General features: G+C 40.0%; 1 protein-coding gene across 1 annotated transcript; it reads right to left on the reverse strand.

The window, feature by feature from the left end:
• Positions 1-1,678: 1,678 nt before the first annotated feature.
• Positions 1,679-3,499, reverse strand: LOC128533007 (zona pellucida sperm-binding protein 4-like). The gene is made up of 8 exons (XM_053507181.1): positions 3,208-3,499; positions 2,943-3,130; positions 2,770-2,867; positions 2,545-2,702; positions 2,272-2,464; positions 2,049-2,193; positions 1,899-1,974; positions 1,679-1,814 (listed from the first exon to the last, which is right to left on the reverse strand). The coding sequence occupies exons 1-8, from the start codon at positions 3,479-3,481 to the stop codon at positions 1,717-1,719; spliced, it is 1,230 nt and encodes a 409-aa protein (XP_053363156.1). The 5' UTR covers positions 3,482-3,499; the 3' UTR covers positions 1,679-1,716.
• Positions 3,500-17,107: the final 13,608 nt, after the last annotated feature.

Here is a 17,107-nt window from a genome sequence, read left to right on the forward strand (position 1 = left end):
GGTGCATGGGTTGGGGCTGGGGTCATGTATCCCTCCACTTTTTCAACCTGAGCTTGCGCCTCAGGGACCTCTTTCCCTGCCTGGTTCTGGCCTGCATCCCTCACTATTTTAATACATCACATATTAGCTGAAATACATACACACCTATTAAAATGCTCAACTTAGAATTTTTGTATCTATATAAAAGTAGGACTATAAAGAGAAAAAGAAAAATGTGTAAATATATACACATACATAGGGTAGGTGGGCTGTGTGGGTGGGTCAGGTCCTTGGCCTGGGCTGCCTTAATGTCTCACCTTTTTAATGCATCACAAACTAGTTGAAACATCTACACAGTGAAGAAAAAAAGTGGGAAAAGGAGGAGGAGGGGAAGGAAGGGGAAGGAAGAGAGAAAAAAAATTATCTAATATATAAATTTCAAACATATGAAGGTGAGGCAGGTAGATGCTGACTAGGGATGGCTAGGGATTTGAGGGATGGGTGGGGGGCCTTTGGGCCCTGTTGCATTCTTCTCCGGGACTAATGAGAAGTGGCGTGTGGTGGCCATAGAGGGATCAGAGGCAAGTCGAAAAATTATATTAGTAGTAGTATTTTTTTAGTTACAATTCAATACAATTGTTAATTTTACTAGCCTTCCTCATTGTTCTCCACCCTTTCCAAATCTCTCTACATCCCCAACTTATTGACATTATAGGTATTATGGTTATTATTGCTAATATACATCTTCAAAGGCTTTTTTTTTATTTTATTACTATTATATTTGTTAATAATCTGGTAGATATTTCAATTATGTGCTCTCACACCCCAAGATGCAATACCTGGCTCACATGCACAGACATTTGCATACATATCATAACGTTCACAGACACATAAATACATACACTGTTACATGAATCCACTTGTAATATTAGATATCAGTATACATGTTGAAATTGCTTCTTTATCTAAGCATTGTCATGTTCATTACTTCTGTTTTTTTTGTGGGTTTTTTTTGTTCGGTATAAAAAAAAAAAAAAAAAGTGTGGAGAAATAAGTTGATCTAGCTACACAAGCTTTTTTTTTTTTTTATAGTTCAGGACGCTCTCCTTCCATGCTATATATATACACACAGCTACATTACTGTAAGTTGACAACTAAGCAAATTACACTAATTAGTTAGCTTACGTACTAAGCTTCAAGGACTGTTTTCAATGTTTAAACTGAAAGGGTTGGTAGTTTTTCATGTTACTGAAGACGCAAGTCTTCAGGCTAAATGCAGATACACTTTAAGCTCAGGAAACAAGATATTTAGACTGATACCTCTTCTCTTTTGACTAGCAAAATCAGTTTTAACTAATAGGTAATATTTCAGGAAAGACTAGGAAGTCATCCACACTGATGTGTACTATACAATTAAGACTACTAATGCCCTGGGCAGTCTCCAAGTAAGGGGGTTATGCTGCATGGAATGTTGAACATGATTGCTGTTAGTAGTCAGATATTACCAATGCATGCCTAAACCTGCCAAGTGTTCTCAAAGCTAAAATTCGCATTAGAGAATAGCAAGTCAACATCATGTTTAAACATACTAGTTATATGCAGTTTACTGGGAACCACCCCCCCCCCCCATGATTATAACCTGGTCATACCCAGGAGACACTTGACAGCAGCCAACTGCACAACACAACTGAAACAGCTAAAGAGTTTGAAAGCAAAAACCTTTTATTTGGCACAATTTTAATCAGAGCTAGGTGTGGAACTCTGGGTAAAGATCACTTCTCCACTAGACACTACTGCCGATTTGTTAGCACGCTCTTCTGCAGAAACATCTCTTCCTAAAAAGAGCAAGATGAACAAAGTCAATAAGCCAGTTGTGGAACTGTGTGAAGCAGCAAACAGTTGTACAAGAGTCTACCTACTTCTTCTGGCACACACAGGCTGACAGGAGTCTCGTGCAGATGGAAGACATACAGATGTACTGCAGTGGATGAAGACCTGAGAAGGAAGACAAACCTTAGCAATAGAACTCATTTCATGTACAACAGCACAAGCAGAAAGCAAGTCCTCACCGTCTCTTGCACTGGAGTCATGTCAGGGTTTACAAAGGCAAACATCTTCAGGACAAAGCGTCTGTAATGGGTAGGGTATGCAAGTCCAGACGTTCCATTAACTGGGATCAGCTTGGTCAAGTAGTGGTCATCTGTGTATGGACACCTTTGGAATACACAGACAGGTAGTCACTCCCTGGTCAGTCACTGGCCCACACCAAGAAAGGACATGTGAACAACTTACCCATTCAAAAGAAGGTCCCACTGTGGTCCACTGTAGGGGTTAGGGGAAGCAGTCGCCCAGCAGTCTCCCAAAACCAGCACAATATTCGGATCGTTTCTTCCCACGATGTAAACCTCAACGAACACTGGTTCCCTCAGAATCTTAGTCACAGGGTAGTCAGTAGCCATGTAGTACGAGTTGTAGGCCACTTTTTCTGTTGGGAGGTAGGGCATCAATTCCTGTTGACAGTTTAAATTCAGATTGCACATCAAGATTTAAACAGAAGCTTCTCACCTTCATTACATCCCTTTGTGGCACAGCGGCCATTTCCTAGCCTTATTGCTACTTGGAGTGGTCCAGAAGCAACAAGGGGCATAGGATTGGCAGCAGCAGAAGGCTCAAACGACACAGCTGCAAAGTTGACACCAGCATATCTACACTGGAAGTAAAGCCTGCAAAGGAAGCCACAGATCAGTGAAAGCCCCAAAACCATCCCCTACCATGAGTTAGTTAACTTACTCAAAGTGAGTGTCCCTTGTGATTGCTCCTCGGGGTCCAACTCCAACTTCATAGCCAGAGATCATCTTGTTTTCATAGACCACATAAGCACCTTGGACCTGGACAAAGTAGGTAGAACCATTAACATCAAGACAGACCTCATGAATTTGGCGGGAAGGGGGATATTAACAAACCCTCATTGTTGTTCCACAAGCCGTTACAGGAAACTGGTATATAGCAAAGGCCACATTTGAGTCAACAGGACCACAGGGTGCAGCATTTCCTCCCAACAAGTTGATAGAATTCAGGCTTATCCTGGGAAGAGTTGTATCTCTTGCCACCACCAAGATAAACTGGCCATCAAGAGTACACTGGACAGTCACTGGCAACACCAAGGAAGAAACAGGAGTCAGCTTGGCATTTTAACCAAAGCCAAGTCAGGTAAGATTTAAAACCTACCTTTTCTCCCATAATAGCACTGGCTGCCATCAAAACAGCAGTTAATGGCAGTACATTGAGCAGCCTGAATGCCAGGGAGTCCACAAGGAACCCTTTCAAAACCCTGTACTTGGCATACATTAAACTGGGCAGATGGCTGCACATTGAGCTTCACTGGAAACTTAGAATCTAGAAATGCCATTTTCACATCTTGTACAGAAGCAGGTACACTGCACACATAGTTTAAAGCAATAAAAAACCCCACAAGGCCCAGCCTTACTCCAGAGATCGCCATGATTCCCAAAGTTCACACACCCACATTCAAACAGCTAGCAACAGTGGCCTTTTATTGTGTCTTTCGTCCCTAATTGGATCTGGAGTCTCCGCCTATTCAATTAGTCAGTAAAAGGGTTCCAGCTGTGTGTCATCATCAACTGTATTAATCACTGCAGTCAAGATTTGTTGGTCATTTTAAGAGGCATTTAAAATAGACGAGTTATGAGTTGTAGTTACTTGTTGCATTATTTGTCTGATAGAGGATAAATGGATAGAATGGCAATAGGTGCATGTCTGAAAAAAAAAAGTATTTTAATGTATGTATATAAATGGTGTAAAATAGTTAAATAATTTAAAGAATTGTAACCCAGGAGGCCTGAGTGTTCCAGACAGCCTAACAGAACACATTGTCATTGAAAGTTTAAGTTGTTCCCCAACAAAGACCGGAGGATATTACCAATTAGAAGTGAATACAGTTGCAATCCAGCTAACTCATTGTTTGTACCCATACTGTCCGTATCCTAGCATAAGTACGTTTTGAACCCCATCCATCGCCCGATGGATTACAATGTTATGGACAGCGGTTCTATAAACATTCATAGATGCAAACAAGTCACGGAAGTAGCTTGTGTGTATTATACAAAAAATAGACACTGCAGTTCGCAAGATACCAATATTTACAATTATATACAACATTTTTAGTGTGTATGTAAATGTATAAAATGTTTAATGTCCGGTATATAAGTCCGGTTATAGTCCATATACACTTTTTCTGTCGAGCAAATGGGTCTTTTCACTCTCTCTTTCTCTCTCTCTCGCTGTGGAATTGTGGGTAATCGTCTGCCATGCTCTGTCTCAGTGCGCGTGCCTCACGCGTGAAGTCAACATCCACGTTTTTTCAAAGAAGTTTTGTGTCTTCGTGTGCACTCGCTTTCCATTTAATAATCTGTGGCCACATTCACCATTTACAAAGATTCTGTATTTAGTCTTTACAGGGAAATCAATAGCACTTCCCTTACTAGACTTGGGTTCCAAGGACAGTTACATTGGGACGCTGAGGAGCAAACTGTCCAAAAGAAATTTCTAAAAATCTATATTTTTATATTTTATCTCAGATCAGGCGGAGCTAAAAGTTGTAATATTAAAGAATGCAAATAAAGAATGCATAGTAAGGGCACATTAGTAACTTGAATATAATTGTCAGTACTGTATGAATTTATACGGTTTGGATAATGACAAACACACCTTTAAAACAATTTAAAACTACAGTATAATGAACTCAGAAATGACACTTTTTGACCTAGACTTCACCCCCGCCGTGATGTCACTGACACTGTGCTAAAGAGGGCAGGACACTGAGGACAAACAGCAACTATACACTGCAACACAGAATAAATGCTGAATCTCCACTTTTTATGCTCTTTACAGATGCATGCAGATTCATGCAGTTATCTAATCATCTGATCATGTGACTGCTGCACAAACAGCTTAAACACTTCAGTTACAATCCGCCACGCCTACTTAGATCAAAGGATGCAGGCTGCTTGTCAGTACCACGTATTACTAAACCTACAGCAGGGGGCGGAGCTTTTTCTTATAAAGCCCCAAAATTATGGAATAGTCTTCCAAATAGTGTTCGGGACTCAGACACAGTCTCAGTGTTTAAGTCCAGGCTAAAAACCTATTTATTTAATCAAGAATTTTTATAAATAGATTTGCCATCTCTCCATCTCTTTTGCTCTCTCCTCTTCTGCTCTCTCCTCTCTCCCTCTCTCCTTTTTCCTCTACCTATCTCTCTGTCAAGCTATACATGTCGCTCCTGAGCTGCCAGTGATCTTGACCTCCTCTGCCCTCTGGACCTCGTCCTGGAGTCCTGCTTATGGTTGGAGATCTCATCAAATGAATGCCCCGTGTGGTCTGCCTGGGATGCGTGTGGTGACTGGGGATGGCTCCACTTTTCCATGTAGGTGGTCCTGTCCTCGACTGATGCAGACAGTTGTTCTCTGAGGGCCTGTGACTTCAGTCGTTCAATAGATAAACTGAACTTTAATCTCCTTTTTTTTACACATCTCCTTTTATACTGAACTTCCAGTCTCGCATAATATTATGCAGATCAATCCCTGCTATCTGTTTTCACCCAGATGAGGATGGGTTCCCTGTTGAGTCTGGGTTTTTTTAAGGTTTCTTCCTATTACCATCTCAGGGAGTTTTTCCTTGCCACTGTCGCCATCGTTCTCGGCTTGCTCATCAGGGACAATCATATCATTTTGATTCATACACATTCACATTTCATACAAACTTGATCCTTTTGATTGTGTAACGCTGCTTTGTGACAATGTAAGTTGTTAAAAGCGCTATACAAATAAAATTGAATTGAATTGAAAATATTTAAAGGGACACTCCAAGTTTACGAAAATACATAATTACACGAGTCCTTGATACATGCAGCTGGGCCACAGCTGGCTCTACAGTAGGATTTCTGAATCTCTCTACACTTTACATACCTTTAAAACGAGAGAAAAGTGTGAAAAACTACGGTTCTGTGGTTGAAATATGCACACTGGGCAGTTTGACTTTATCCAGTGCTGACTGTTACAGTCAAACAGTACAGTATAATCCAAACCCACAACCTCAGTGTCACCAGCAAGAAATCAGTGTTGTGATTTGCACTTAAAGCCTCATGGTTATTAGGTCTTTATTTTTTTAGGAGACTTTATGGTTGTTGGTTCTGTGACAATACTGGGATTTGAACACAATTTAGGGGTCGCTGGTTCAGTCAGTAACATGTTTTAAACACGTAACTGTATGTGTGATTCGACTTCCGGTATGAGGCGTGCGGTGTAGACGCGTTTTGCTCGCTCCCACAAATAAGTTTTCAATTAACCTATTAAAACCTCAACACTTTACGTAATAAGTTCCCAATAACTAGTATCAGGCTCTTCTAGTTCACTTTTTTTTAGAATATGTCGAAGACGAGGGCGAAAACTGCAGAAAAGGACGGGGATTCTCCTCCATCCAGTAGCATTACCATGGCCGAGATTAGCCTGTTGCTAGACGAGCATCGAACGGCCCTTGCAACCGATTTCAAGTCATCTTTTGACTCGTTGTCATCTACACTGGTCAGTATAAAATCCTCAATTGCTGATCTTGGTCAAAAAATTACTTCGCTGGAGGATAACGCAACTGAAACTGATCAGCGTCTTCAAAAACTTGAAAGCGCAAGCTGTAGTTTAAAAGCAGAAAACGACCTTCTTAAAGCTAAATTAGCGGATCTGGAAAGTCGCAGCAGGCGCCAGAATATTAGAATAATTGGATTACCTGAGCAGATTGAAGGTCCGCGCCCAACCATATTTTTCTCCCAGCTTATTTTTGACATTTTCGGCAAGGACGTTCTTGCTTCGCCCCCCGAACTGGATCGAGCTCATCGGAGCCTTGCCCCGAAACCTGCTCCGGGAGAGAGGCCTCGACCTGTCATCCTGCGATTCCATCGATTCCAAGCCAAAGACCTGGTTATTCGCGAAGCTCGCAGACGACGCGATCTGACCTACAACGGACATAAACTTCGCATTTACGACGACTACAGTCCTGAGGTGGTCAAACAGCGGGCCGAGTATAAAATCTCCATTAACGAGCTGTACAAGGGCGGGTATAAACCAGCATTACTTTTCCCAGCTAGACTTCGTATCACACTGCCCAATGGAGAGAGGAAGTGGCTCCTCTCCCCTTTGGAAGCTGCTACATTTGTTAAGAACATGTGAGAGCCTTCACATTAACATTGCTTTTTCTGTTCTTCTCCTTGGGGCTTTTCCCCTTTTTTTTCTAAGTGTGTTTACTGCTTTTGCCTCACTTGATTCATAACATGTTACAATTTTAAGTTAACAAGTTAAATGGTTTCTATGCTTTTTCCAGGAGTGCTGATGTTGAGGCCCTCTTTTTTTTCCCTTCTCATTTTTTATTATTTTTGAGGTTTCAGTTTTAACTTTGATGTTCACTAATGTTCACTAAGGTTTAACTTAATTATCTAAATTTATTGAAATGTGGGTATAGAGCATTTAAAGTTAGGAAGTAGTAAGTTTTGCTGACGGCTGTGTCAGTGGATATCTTTTTCGTTCCTGTTGTTGGATACTGTTTTGTCAGTGGTTTGGAAACTTGGGGTTGGGGAAGGGTTTGGGGTGGGGGGTAGATTATTTTTGTTGGTTGTTTAGGTACTTTGTGTTATGTTTGTCAACTGTTGTTTGTGTGCTTTATTTGGATTTAATTATGTCTAACCTAGCCATGTATCCTTCCTTTGTGTTTCTTGCAACACCATTCTTTAGATCTAGGGTATCTCTCGGAGAGATCGAGTCAGGTGGTCATATTTTCTGTCTGAGCAGCATTATACTATCTTTGCCCCCATACCAATATGGCTCCGGGTGGTGCTTTGAGATGTGTTAGCTGGAATGTTAAAGGGCTCAATTCTCCAGTGAAACGTCATAAAATCATATCTCACCTGAGACACCTGAACGCTAAACTTGCTTTTCTACAGGAAACCCACCTTAAGGTTTCAGACCATCTTAAACTTCACACTGGATGGGTGGGTCAGCTGTATCATTCTTCTTTCACAAGTAAGGCTCGAGGTGTGGCAATACTCGTCCATAAATCAGTTTCACTCTCTGTTTCCAAGGTTATATCCGACCCAAATGGACGGTTTATAATTGTTGTAGGTAAAATAGATGGCTTCTCTTTGACTTTGGCAAACGTATATGGCCCTAACTGGGACAATGAATGCTTTTTCAAAAATTTTTTTTTTGCTCTTTCCAATCTAAACTCCAGTCAACTTATTCTTGGGGGAGACTTTAACTGTTGCCTTGATCCTACTCTTGACCGCACATCTAGTAAAAATGTTGCATCAAAATCTGCTAAAATTATTCGAACGTTCATGGAGCAGTATGTAGTTTTTGATGTCTGGCGTTATTTTAACCCTAATGCCAGGCAGTACTCTTTTTTCTCTCAAGTTCATCACACCTTTTCTAGAATAGATTACTTTCTCATTGATGATAAATTACTCTCCGCAGTCAGTTCATGCTTTTATAATCCCATTGTAATTTCTGACCATGCTACAGTCGTAATGGACATTTCACTCCCAGGCAAACCTTTGTCACGCTCCCCTTGGCACTTTTATCCCTTACTTCTCACTGAACCTGACTTTATCAAAGCTATCAATGATAGTGTAGATCTCTTCATTGACACAAATGTTAACTCTAATACATCTGCATCGACAATTTGGGAATCATGTAAAGCCTTTCTACGTGGGAGGATAATATCATATTCTGCTTTTCAAACTAAGCTCACAGCAGAAAAACATGCTTCTCTCACTAAGACAATATCAGAGCTACAAACTAGGTATGCACACTCACCGGACCCTGATGTACTTAAAGACCTACTCATTAAAAGGGCGGAGTTTGATGTCATGTCCTCTGGGGAGGCTGTAGAATTGATTCAAAAAACACATCATAATTTTTATGAATTTGGAGACAAGCCCAGTAAGCTGCTTGCTCATCAAATTCGTCAATCAGCTTCATCACAAAATATTACGCAAATTAAAACTAATACTGGTATTACATTAAATCCTCAAGCCATTAATAACCAATTTAGGGACTTCTACACTTTACTTTATACCTCCGAGTGCCTATTTGATGAGAGTCAGCTGAACAATTTCTTTAGACCTTTGGACATTCCTGTTATTGATCCTGTAATGTCAGCTAGACTGGACGAACCATTAACCGTCGAGGAGCTTAAAGGCGCTCTAATGGCAATGCAAAATGGAAAGTGTCCTGGACCTGATGGCTTTCCTGCAGAATTTTATAAGACATTCGCGGACAAACTTTCCCCTTTATTGTTAAGGATGTTTAATGAATCGCTACAGGTTGGCATTTTGCCCACCACACTGCGTCAGGCCACCATCTCCGTCTTACTTAAAAAAGATAAAGACCCCCTTCTTTGTAGTAGCTTTCGTCCTATCTCTTTGCTTTGTGCTGATGTAAAGTTATTAGCAAAGATACTGGCAAGACGATTGGAGGCTATTTTGCCGTCAATCATCTCCCCGGATCAAACCGGTTTTGTTAAAAACAGGCACTCTTTTCACAACGTCAGACGGTTACTAAATATTCTTTATTCGCCTTCATCTTTAGACATACCCGAATTTATTATTTCAATGGATGCAGAGAAGGCATTTGATCGTGTGGAGTGGTCATATCTGTTTTTTACTCTTAAAAAGTTTGGCTTCGGTGATGTATTTATTTCTTGGATAAAGCTCTTGTATTCATCCCCCCTAGCCCGGGTTCGTACAAATAATAATTTCTCTGACTATTTCCTTCTGAAGCGTGGAACCAGGCAGGGGTGCCCGCTTTCTCCCTTGCTGTTTGCCATCGCCATTGAGCCTTTAGCAGTTGCCATTAGAACCAGTCAGATTCAGGGTGTTTTCAAGGGAGGTACTGAGCATAAATTGTCTTTATATGCAGATGATCTTTTACTGTTTATCTCAGACCCGGATCGATCCATTCCCTCACTTCTGGACTTGCTGAAGAACTTTGGCCAATTTTCTGGTTACAAATTGAATCTACACAAAAGTGAACTTATGCCTCTTAATGACGCAGCTTTGTCTTATACTTTCTCTTTATTACCATTTAAGGTCTCCCTGGAAACATTCAAATATCTAGGTGTCTGGGTCACTAGAAAATATTCAGATCTGTTTAAAGCTAACTTCTCCCCACTTCAGGCCAAACTGACTCACGACACCCAACGTTGGTCTCTTTTACCTTTATCTTTAGCTGGCCGCATAAACTGTATCAAAATGAATGTGCTACCTAAATTTCTATACTTTTTTCAATGCCTGCCTGTTTATATACCTAAACATTTTTTCCATTCACTCGACTCTTGCATCTCTCACTTTATATGGAATAAAAAGGTCCCCCGAATCCGGAAAGATATCCTTCAAAAAACTAAAGAGATGGGCGGTTTAGCATTACCTAACTTTTTATTTTACTACTGGGCTGCAAACGTTCGTTCCATTTTGTACTGGTGGTGTTTTAGCAATAAACCACCACCATGGCTGCAAATTGAGGCTGCCTCTTGCGTTCCCTCATCTCTTACTTCTCTGTTGTGCCTTCCGTTGTCACTACATGCTCCATCATATTCCACAAATACTATAGTTAAAGCCAGTCTTAAGATCTGGACCCAATTTAGGCGACACTTCGGACTCCAGGCCATACCTTTGTCATCTTCCCTACATTTAAATCCTTTATTCCCTCCCTCTCTTACAGATAAAACCTTTGGGATTTGGAAAGATTACGGAATTGTTTCAGTAGAGCATCTGTACATTAATGGTATCTTTGCTTCTTTTGACCAATTAAAAGATGCTTATCATCTACCGAACACTCACTTTTTCAGATACTTACAGGCCCGGGATTTTACTCGAACTAACTTTTCCACATTCCCTGCTATTCCTTCTTCCAACCCACTTGATTCTGTTCTTAAGTTGGATCCTAACATTAAAGGTGCAATCTCAAAATTATATTCTATTGCCCTCTCAATTCATTCTTCCGCTTCAGACGGTCTGCGATATGTTTGGTCCGTAGACCTTGGTATTGATATTAGTCCTTCGGTCTGGCAGCTGGTCTTGAAAAGAATACATACCTCTTCTATCTGTGCTCGTCATGGAGTTCTGCAGTGCAAAGTGGTGCACAGAGTCCACTGGTCCAAAAGTAAACTGGCTCGTATATATCCTGGCACTATCTCTAACTGTGATAAATGTCATTGTGATCCTGCTGATCTCATCCATATGTTTTGGTCATGCCCGGTTATATTCTCATTTTGGACATCTGTCTTTGACTCTCTGTCAGCCATTACCTCAGTTGAGATCCTCCCGGAGCCTTTGATTGGCCTGTTTGGGGTTCTACCCAGTGGATACTCCATGCCCTCTTACTTCGTTGAACTTGTTGCATTTCTTACTCTCCTGGCAAGACGTGTTATTTTAATGCACTGGAAGGGCTCTAACCCCCCTACTCGATCTCTCTGGATAAAAGATGCCCTTACTTTTATGAAGTTAGAGAAGATTAAACATTCACTTTCACATTCTTGTCTTCTTTTTCCCCCCTTTGTACTCTGTTTCACTTGTCCTTATAATGCTATTCATTCCAATATTATTGTTCCTGTAATTTTCTCCATAACTTTTTATTGTAGTGTATCTTTCTAATGTCTTGTGTGATTGTGTTTTTTGTATGTTTCGATTGTTTTGTTTTTTTGTGTTGTGTATTTGTTATAAATAAATCATACATAAAAAAAACTGTATGTGTGATTCAAACTCAATGGTGCCAGAGCACAGAACTAGTTCTTCGTGTTACACCAGGATTCAGTTTAGTGAGTGACATTGAGCCAGACTGAGAACAGCCAAAGCATCATTATGCAGTATATGTAAGATCTGTTAAATATGTATGTGCACTCATTGCCATAAAGGGTGCCAATAATTGTGGTATGCAGTATACACTCACCTAAAGGATTATTAGGAACCCCTTTTCAATTTCTCATTACTGAAACTACTCATTAATGCAATTATCTAATCAACCAATCACATGGCAGTTGCTTCAATGCATTTAGGCATGCTTCAATGCATTCAATCTCCTGAACTCCAAACTGAATGTCAGAATAGGAAAGAAAGGTGATTTAAGCAATTTTTAGCGTGGCATGGCTGTTGGTGCTAGACAAGCCGGTCTGAGTATTTTACAATCTGCTCAGTTACTGGGATTTTCATGCACAACCATTTCTAGGGTTTACAAAGAATGGTGTGAAAAGGGAAAAACATCCAGTATGCGGCAGTCCTGTGGGCGAAAATGCCTTGTTGATGCTAGAGGTCAGAGGAGAATGGGCCGACTAATTCAAGCTGATAGAAGAGCAACTTTGACTTAAATAACCACTCGTTACAACCGAGGTATGCAGCAAAGCATTTGTGAAGCCACAACACGCACAACCTTGAGGCGGATGGGCTACAACAGCAGAAGACCCCACCAGGTACCTCTCATCTCCACTACAAATAGGAAAAAGAGGATACAATTTGCACGAGCTCACCAAAATTGGACAGTTGAAGACTGGAAAAATGTTGCATGGTCTGATGAGTCTCGATTTCTGTTGAGGCATTCAAATGGTAGAGTCCGAATTTGGCGTAAACAGAATGAGAACATGGATCCATCATGCCTTGTTACCACTGTGCAGGCTGCTGCTGGTGGGGATGTTTTCTTGGCACACTTTAGGCCTCTTAGTGCCAATTGGGCATCGTTTAAATGCCACGGGCTACCTGAGCATTGTTTCTGACCATGCCCATCTTTTTATGACCACCATGTACCCATCCACTGATGGCTACTTCCAGCAGGATAATGCACCATGTCACAAAGCTCGAATCATTTCAAATTGGATCCTTGAACATGACAATGAGTTAACTGTACTAAAATCCCCCCCACAGTCACCAGATCTCAACCCAATAGAGCATCTTTGGGATGTGGTGGAACGGAAGCTTCGTGCCCTGGATGTGCATCCCACAAATCTCCATCAACTGCGAGATGCTATCCTATCAATATGGGCCGACATTTCTAAAGAATGCTTTCAGCACCTTGTTAAATCAATGCCACATAGAATTAAGGCAGTTCTGAAGGGGAAAGGGGGTCAAACACCGTATTAGTATGGTGTTCCTAATAATCCTTTAGGTGAGTGTATGTGTGTATATGCAATGACTTTACTGCTCTTTTAGACTGAACGTCTCCAGACTCTGAGCACAAAGCAGCTGTGTGTTGTATCTATCTTAAAAATAAAGAACCATGAGGATGTTGTGTAGAATTAATAGTGGGAAACCTCGGATTGCGAGTAACACAGTTTGCAAGTGTTCTGCAAGACGAGCAAAGATTTTTAATAAATTTTGACTTGAAAAACGAGCAACTCTTGGTTTACGAGTGCTGAGTATCATGTATCATGCATGAGCTTCTTGTTTTGATCACGTGATCACAACTGGGCCAACGACAAAATGCATGAAGTTGAAACACAAATAATTATTTTATTACTCTGCGGTGTAAGTGCAGTGTGCACACTTTCAGACTTAAACCCTTTAATCTAACCGCCTTTACATTTCATTAGATCTTCGCGCTTACTGTAATAACAGTTTACAGTTAAACAATTATCTCAGTAAATTTTTAAAACATTAAACCTTCTCTTCTACTGAAAACCGACCACAATAAAATAATCAACAGCTAACATTAAAAGGAAGCAAAAATACGTCTTTACAATTACTTTGATTAAGACTGCAACTGGGATCACGTGACCAATCATATGACCTGCATGAAGCCAGCTGCAGTGTACAAAGATGATGTCAATTCTGTCAAAAATAAAACTCGGCACTAGACGGTGTGATATTTCTAAATGTTTACTGCATTTGTATTGTAAGCATATTTTAATGAAATATATTTGTGTATGCAGCAATGTAACAATATGATAATATTAATCAACATAATATTAATCTTAGTGAAATAATATACAGTAGAGGTTAGGTGAGAAAAGCAGACAGGGAGTATGACAGGTCGTAAAACATAGCAGTAAGGGGATGGTTGGAGTGACCCAGATAAGACAAGATAAGGTGCCAGGTGTCGGACTTGGCAGAGACTCGATCAAACTTAATGAAGGATTGAAACAAGTGTTGGATACAAGTACACATGTCTAAGTAAGAGTATAGACAAATATCCAAAAGACACAATCAGTTTAAGAATACTGAGTTTAATAAAAGTAAACACAAAAATAAACTAGTGTGTGCATCTACCAAATAAAGAGATGCTTATTCATAGTCTGTCTCTTAAGAACTGTAGAATAAACCAGGAACAACCAACAGATAGAAAAACCAAGGACAAAGCAGGGAGGATAGAAAAATCCTGGAACAACAAACAAAAAACCAAGGACAGAAGAAATAATAAGGTGACAGACACCAGATAAGCACCAGGCACTAGAAACCAGATAAAAAGAAACATGAACCAAGATGACCAAGCAATGGGGGGAGAGGGGCTAAGAGGTGTACGGGGAACTATAATAAATTGTACACTGAAACTAAACTTGAAAAGAATCAGGGGAATCTCCCTGCGAGACAGTATGTGTGTGCGTAGATGGCCATGTGGACAGACTGGATGGGCAGATAAGGAATGGAAAAAATCAGAGACACAGAGCTAGGCTTGTGAATAAAATATTTTAATAAAAGTAGACACAAAATAAAAAGGCATATCTACATGGTGATAATATAAAATACAAAGTATAAAAGCCCAATGTGAAATACAAAACACAAGAGGCCAGGATAAAAGCATCAACAATAATAAAATTCCTCAGAAAGGAACACGATCTGAACTGCCCTGGCTGTCCGAATCATCCAAAGGGATAAAGTCATCAATGGAAAAGTCGCAGTTAGCTATAAAATAGAGTATAATGTATAAAAACATTGAATGGGGTAAAATAAGGCAAATAAGTAAAATAGTGTAAAGGAGATGCTTACCCATGGCTGGTCTCTTGAGAAATGAAGAACATACCAAAGAAAAACAAGGAAAAAGCTTTGAAAACAAGCTATATTTTTATAAAAAGATATGAAAATGTAAAGATAATAGAAAATAATTATTAAAGATGAAGAATTATAATGGAAAGAAGTTTCGAACATAGTAAGAGTCAGATAAGCGCAGGGAGAAGTCAAATAATGAGGTGTAATTATAACTGGAAAAACTTATGAGAATAGAGAGGAGTCAGATAGCGAGGTGTATGACCATGGTACAAAATAAGAGATGTAATTTTAATGATAAAATTAATTGATACAAACTGGATTATAATGGATTAAAATTTTGCTGTGGTCAACGTATGAATGTACAGGGGAGGAGAATGGGAATTTCCCCCTGAACTGTATAAAAGGTGCGTGCTTTTATTGTGAATTCAGTCTGCACTTAATAATGCTTTGATTTATGACCTAAGCATTGCAAGTTCGGCTCACTTGGGTTTTATTGCTGCAATAAATCCTGTTTACTTCATCCAGCTCTGCGTGGCGTCTGAAATCTTCTTTAATTCTGTTTGAAAGTAATTTGTTAAATGTTTGATATTTTAAATTAAAGGCAACTGGAATTTTCTCCCACAGTGTGAACAGTTTTTCTTTGTAGAGTGAAATTGAGTCGTTGTTTTTATTGTTTAAGACTAACTGACATGAGGTATAAAATAGTTTTAATAAGTAGTGATGCCCATGATGCCTCATTTAGGTGTCGACGCTTTCCAGCCAATAGTGTCACCAAAAGTATAATTCATGAAGCTTCATACAAGGCTTATTGTACGGACAAAGTTTATTTACAACTAGATCGTAGCATCACAATTAATTAGATGCAGCTGCACTGTTTAAGGAAATGTTTATGCACATAACATGTCTGAATCTTTAAAAGTTAACAGAAGAGTGCACAAGCCTTTACTTAAGTGCCTAACAAGTCGGTCACGTGATTCCGGCAACCGCAAGGCTTTGTCATTAGTCACGTGACTCTGAGGGAGCTGAAACGCCCCCTTCTGCTCAAGACCAACTTCAGAGCTTGTGTCACAGTGACGTTAACCCATAGATCTTTTATAGAACCTTGATATAAAACTTGACTCATTAAACTGAGGCATCCTACTGTAGCGCTCACTGTTATAAAAAACAGAGAATAGAGTTTTATTAACTTGACTGTTGTCGGCCACAGCCATGCAAAAACAACCAGAACGGTATCCTGCCTTTCTCTAAACCTGAACCAGGGACTTGACACACACAAGCTCCCCCAGTTTTGCTCTCCCCCCCTCACATACGTTGTCCTTTTCTCTCTGCTCTACCCTTTTACACAAATTGTGCAGTGATAGCTTATACTCACACTGCTACATTACTGCAAGTTGACAAAGCAAATGACCCTAATTAGTTAGCTTAAGTACTAAGCTTCAAAGAGTGTTTTCAAATGTTTAAACTGAAATGGTTGGTAGTTTATGTTATTGAAGACATGGGTCATCAGGCTAAATGCAGATACACTTCAAGCTCAGAAAACAAAAGATATTTAGACTGATACCTCTTCTTTTGAATAGCAAAATCAGTTAACATAGAACACCAATTAAATAGGTAATATTTTATAATAAAGACTAGGAAGTCATCCACACACACTGATGTGTACTTTACAATTGGGCCCTGGGCAGTCTCCATGTAAGGGGGTTCTGCTGCATGGAATGTTGAACATGATTGCTGTTGGTAGTCAGATATTACCAATGCATGCCTAAACCTGCCAAGTGTTCTCAAAGCAAAAATTTGAGGCATTGGACTACAGCTTTAGCCAGACCTCTTTTGGGCCTTCTAAGAAGTAGAGAAGGCCATAACCCTCCAACTAAAGGGTTGTCCATTTTAAGCAGATTGTACTATTAACTAGCAGAATGGTGCCAATTTGTCAGTCCAAGAACAAGTCACCAGCCACCAAATCTTGGTCCAATTAGAGAATAGCAAGTCATCATGTTCAAACATACTAGTTATATGCAGTTTACTGGAAACACACCCCATGATTATAACCTGGTCATACCCGAGACACTTCACAACACAACTGAAACAGCTAAA

This window comes from Clarias gariepinus, chromosome 11 (genome assembly GCF_024256425.1).
Source record: "Clarias gariepinus isolate MV-2021 ecotype Netherlands chromosome 11, CGAR_prim_01v2, whole genome shotgun sequence".
Lineage (NCBI taxonomy): Eukaryota > Metazoa > Chordata > Actinopteri > Siluriformes > Clariidae > Clarias > Clarias gariepinus.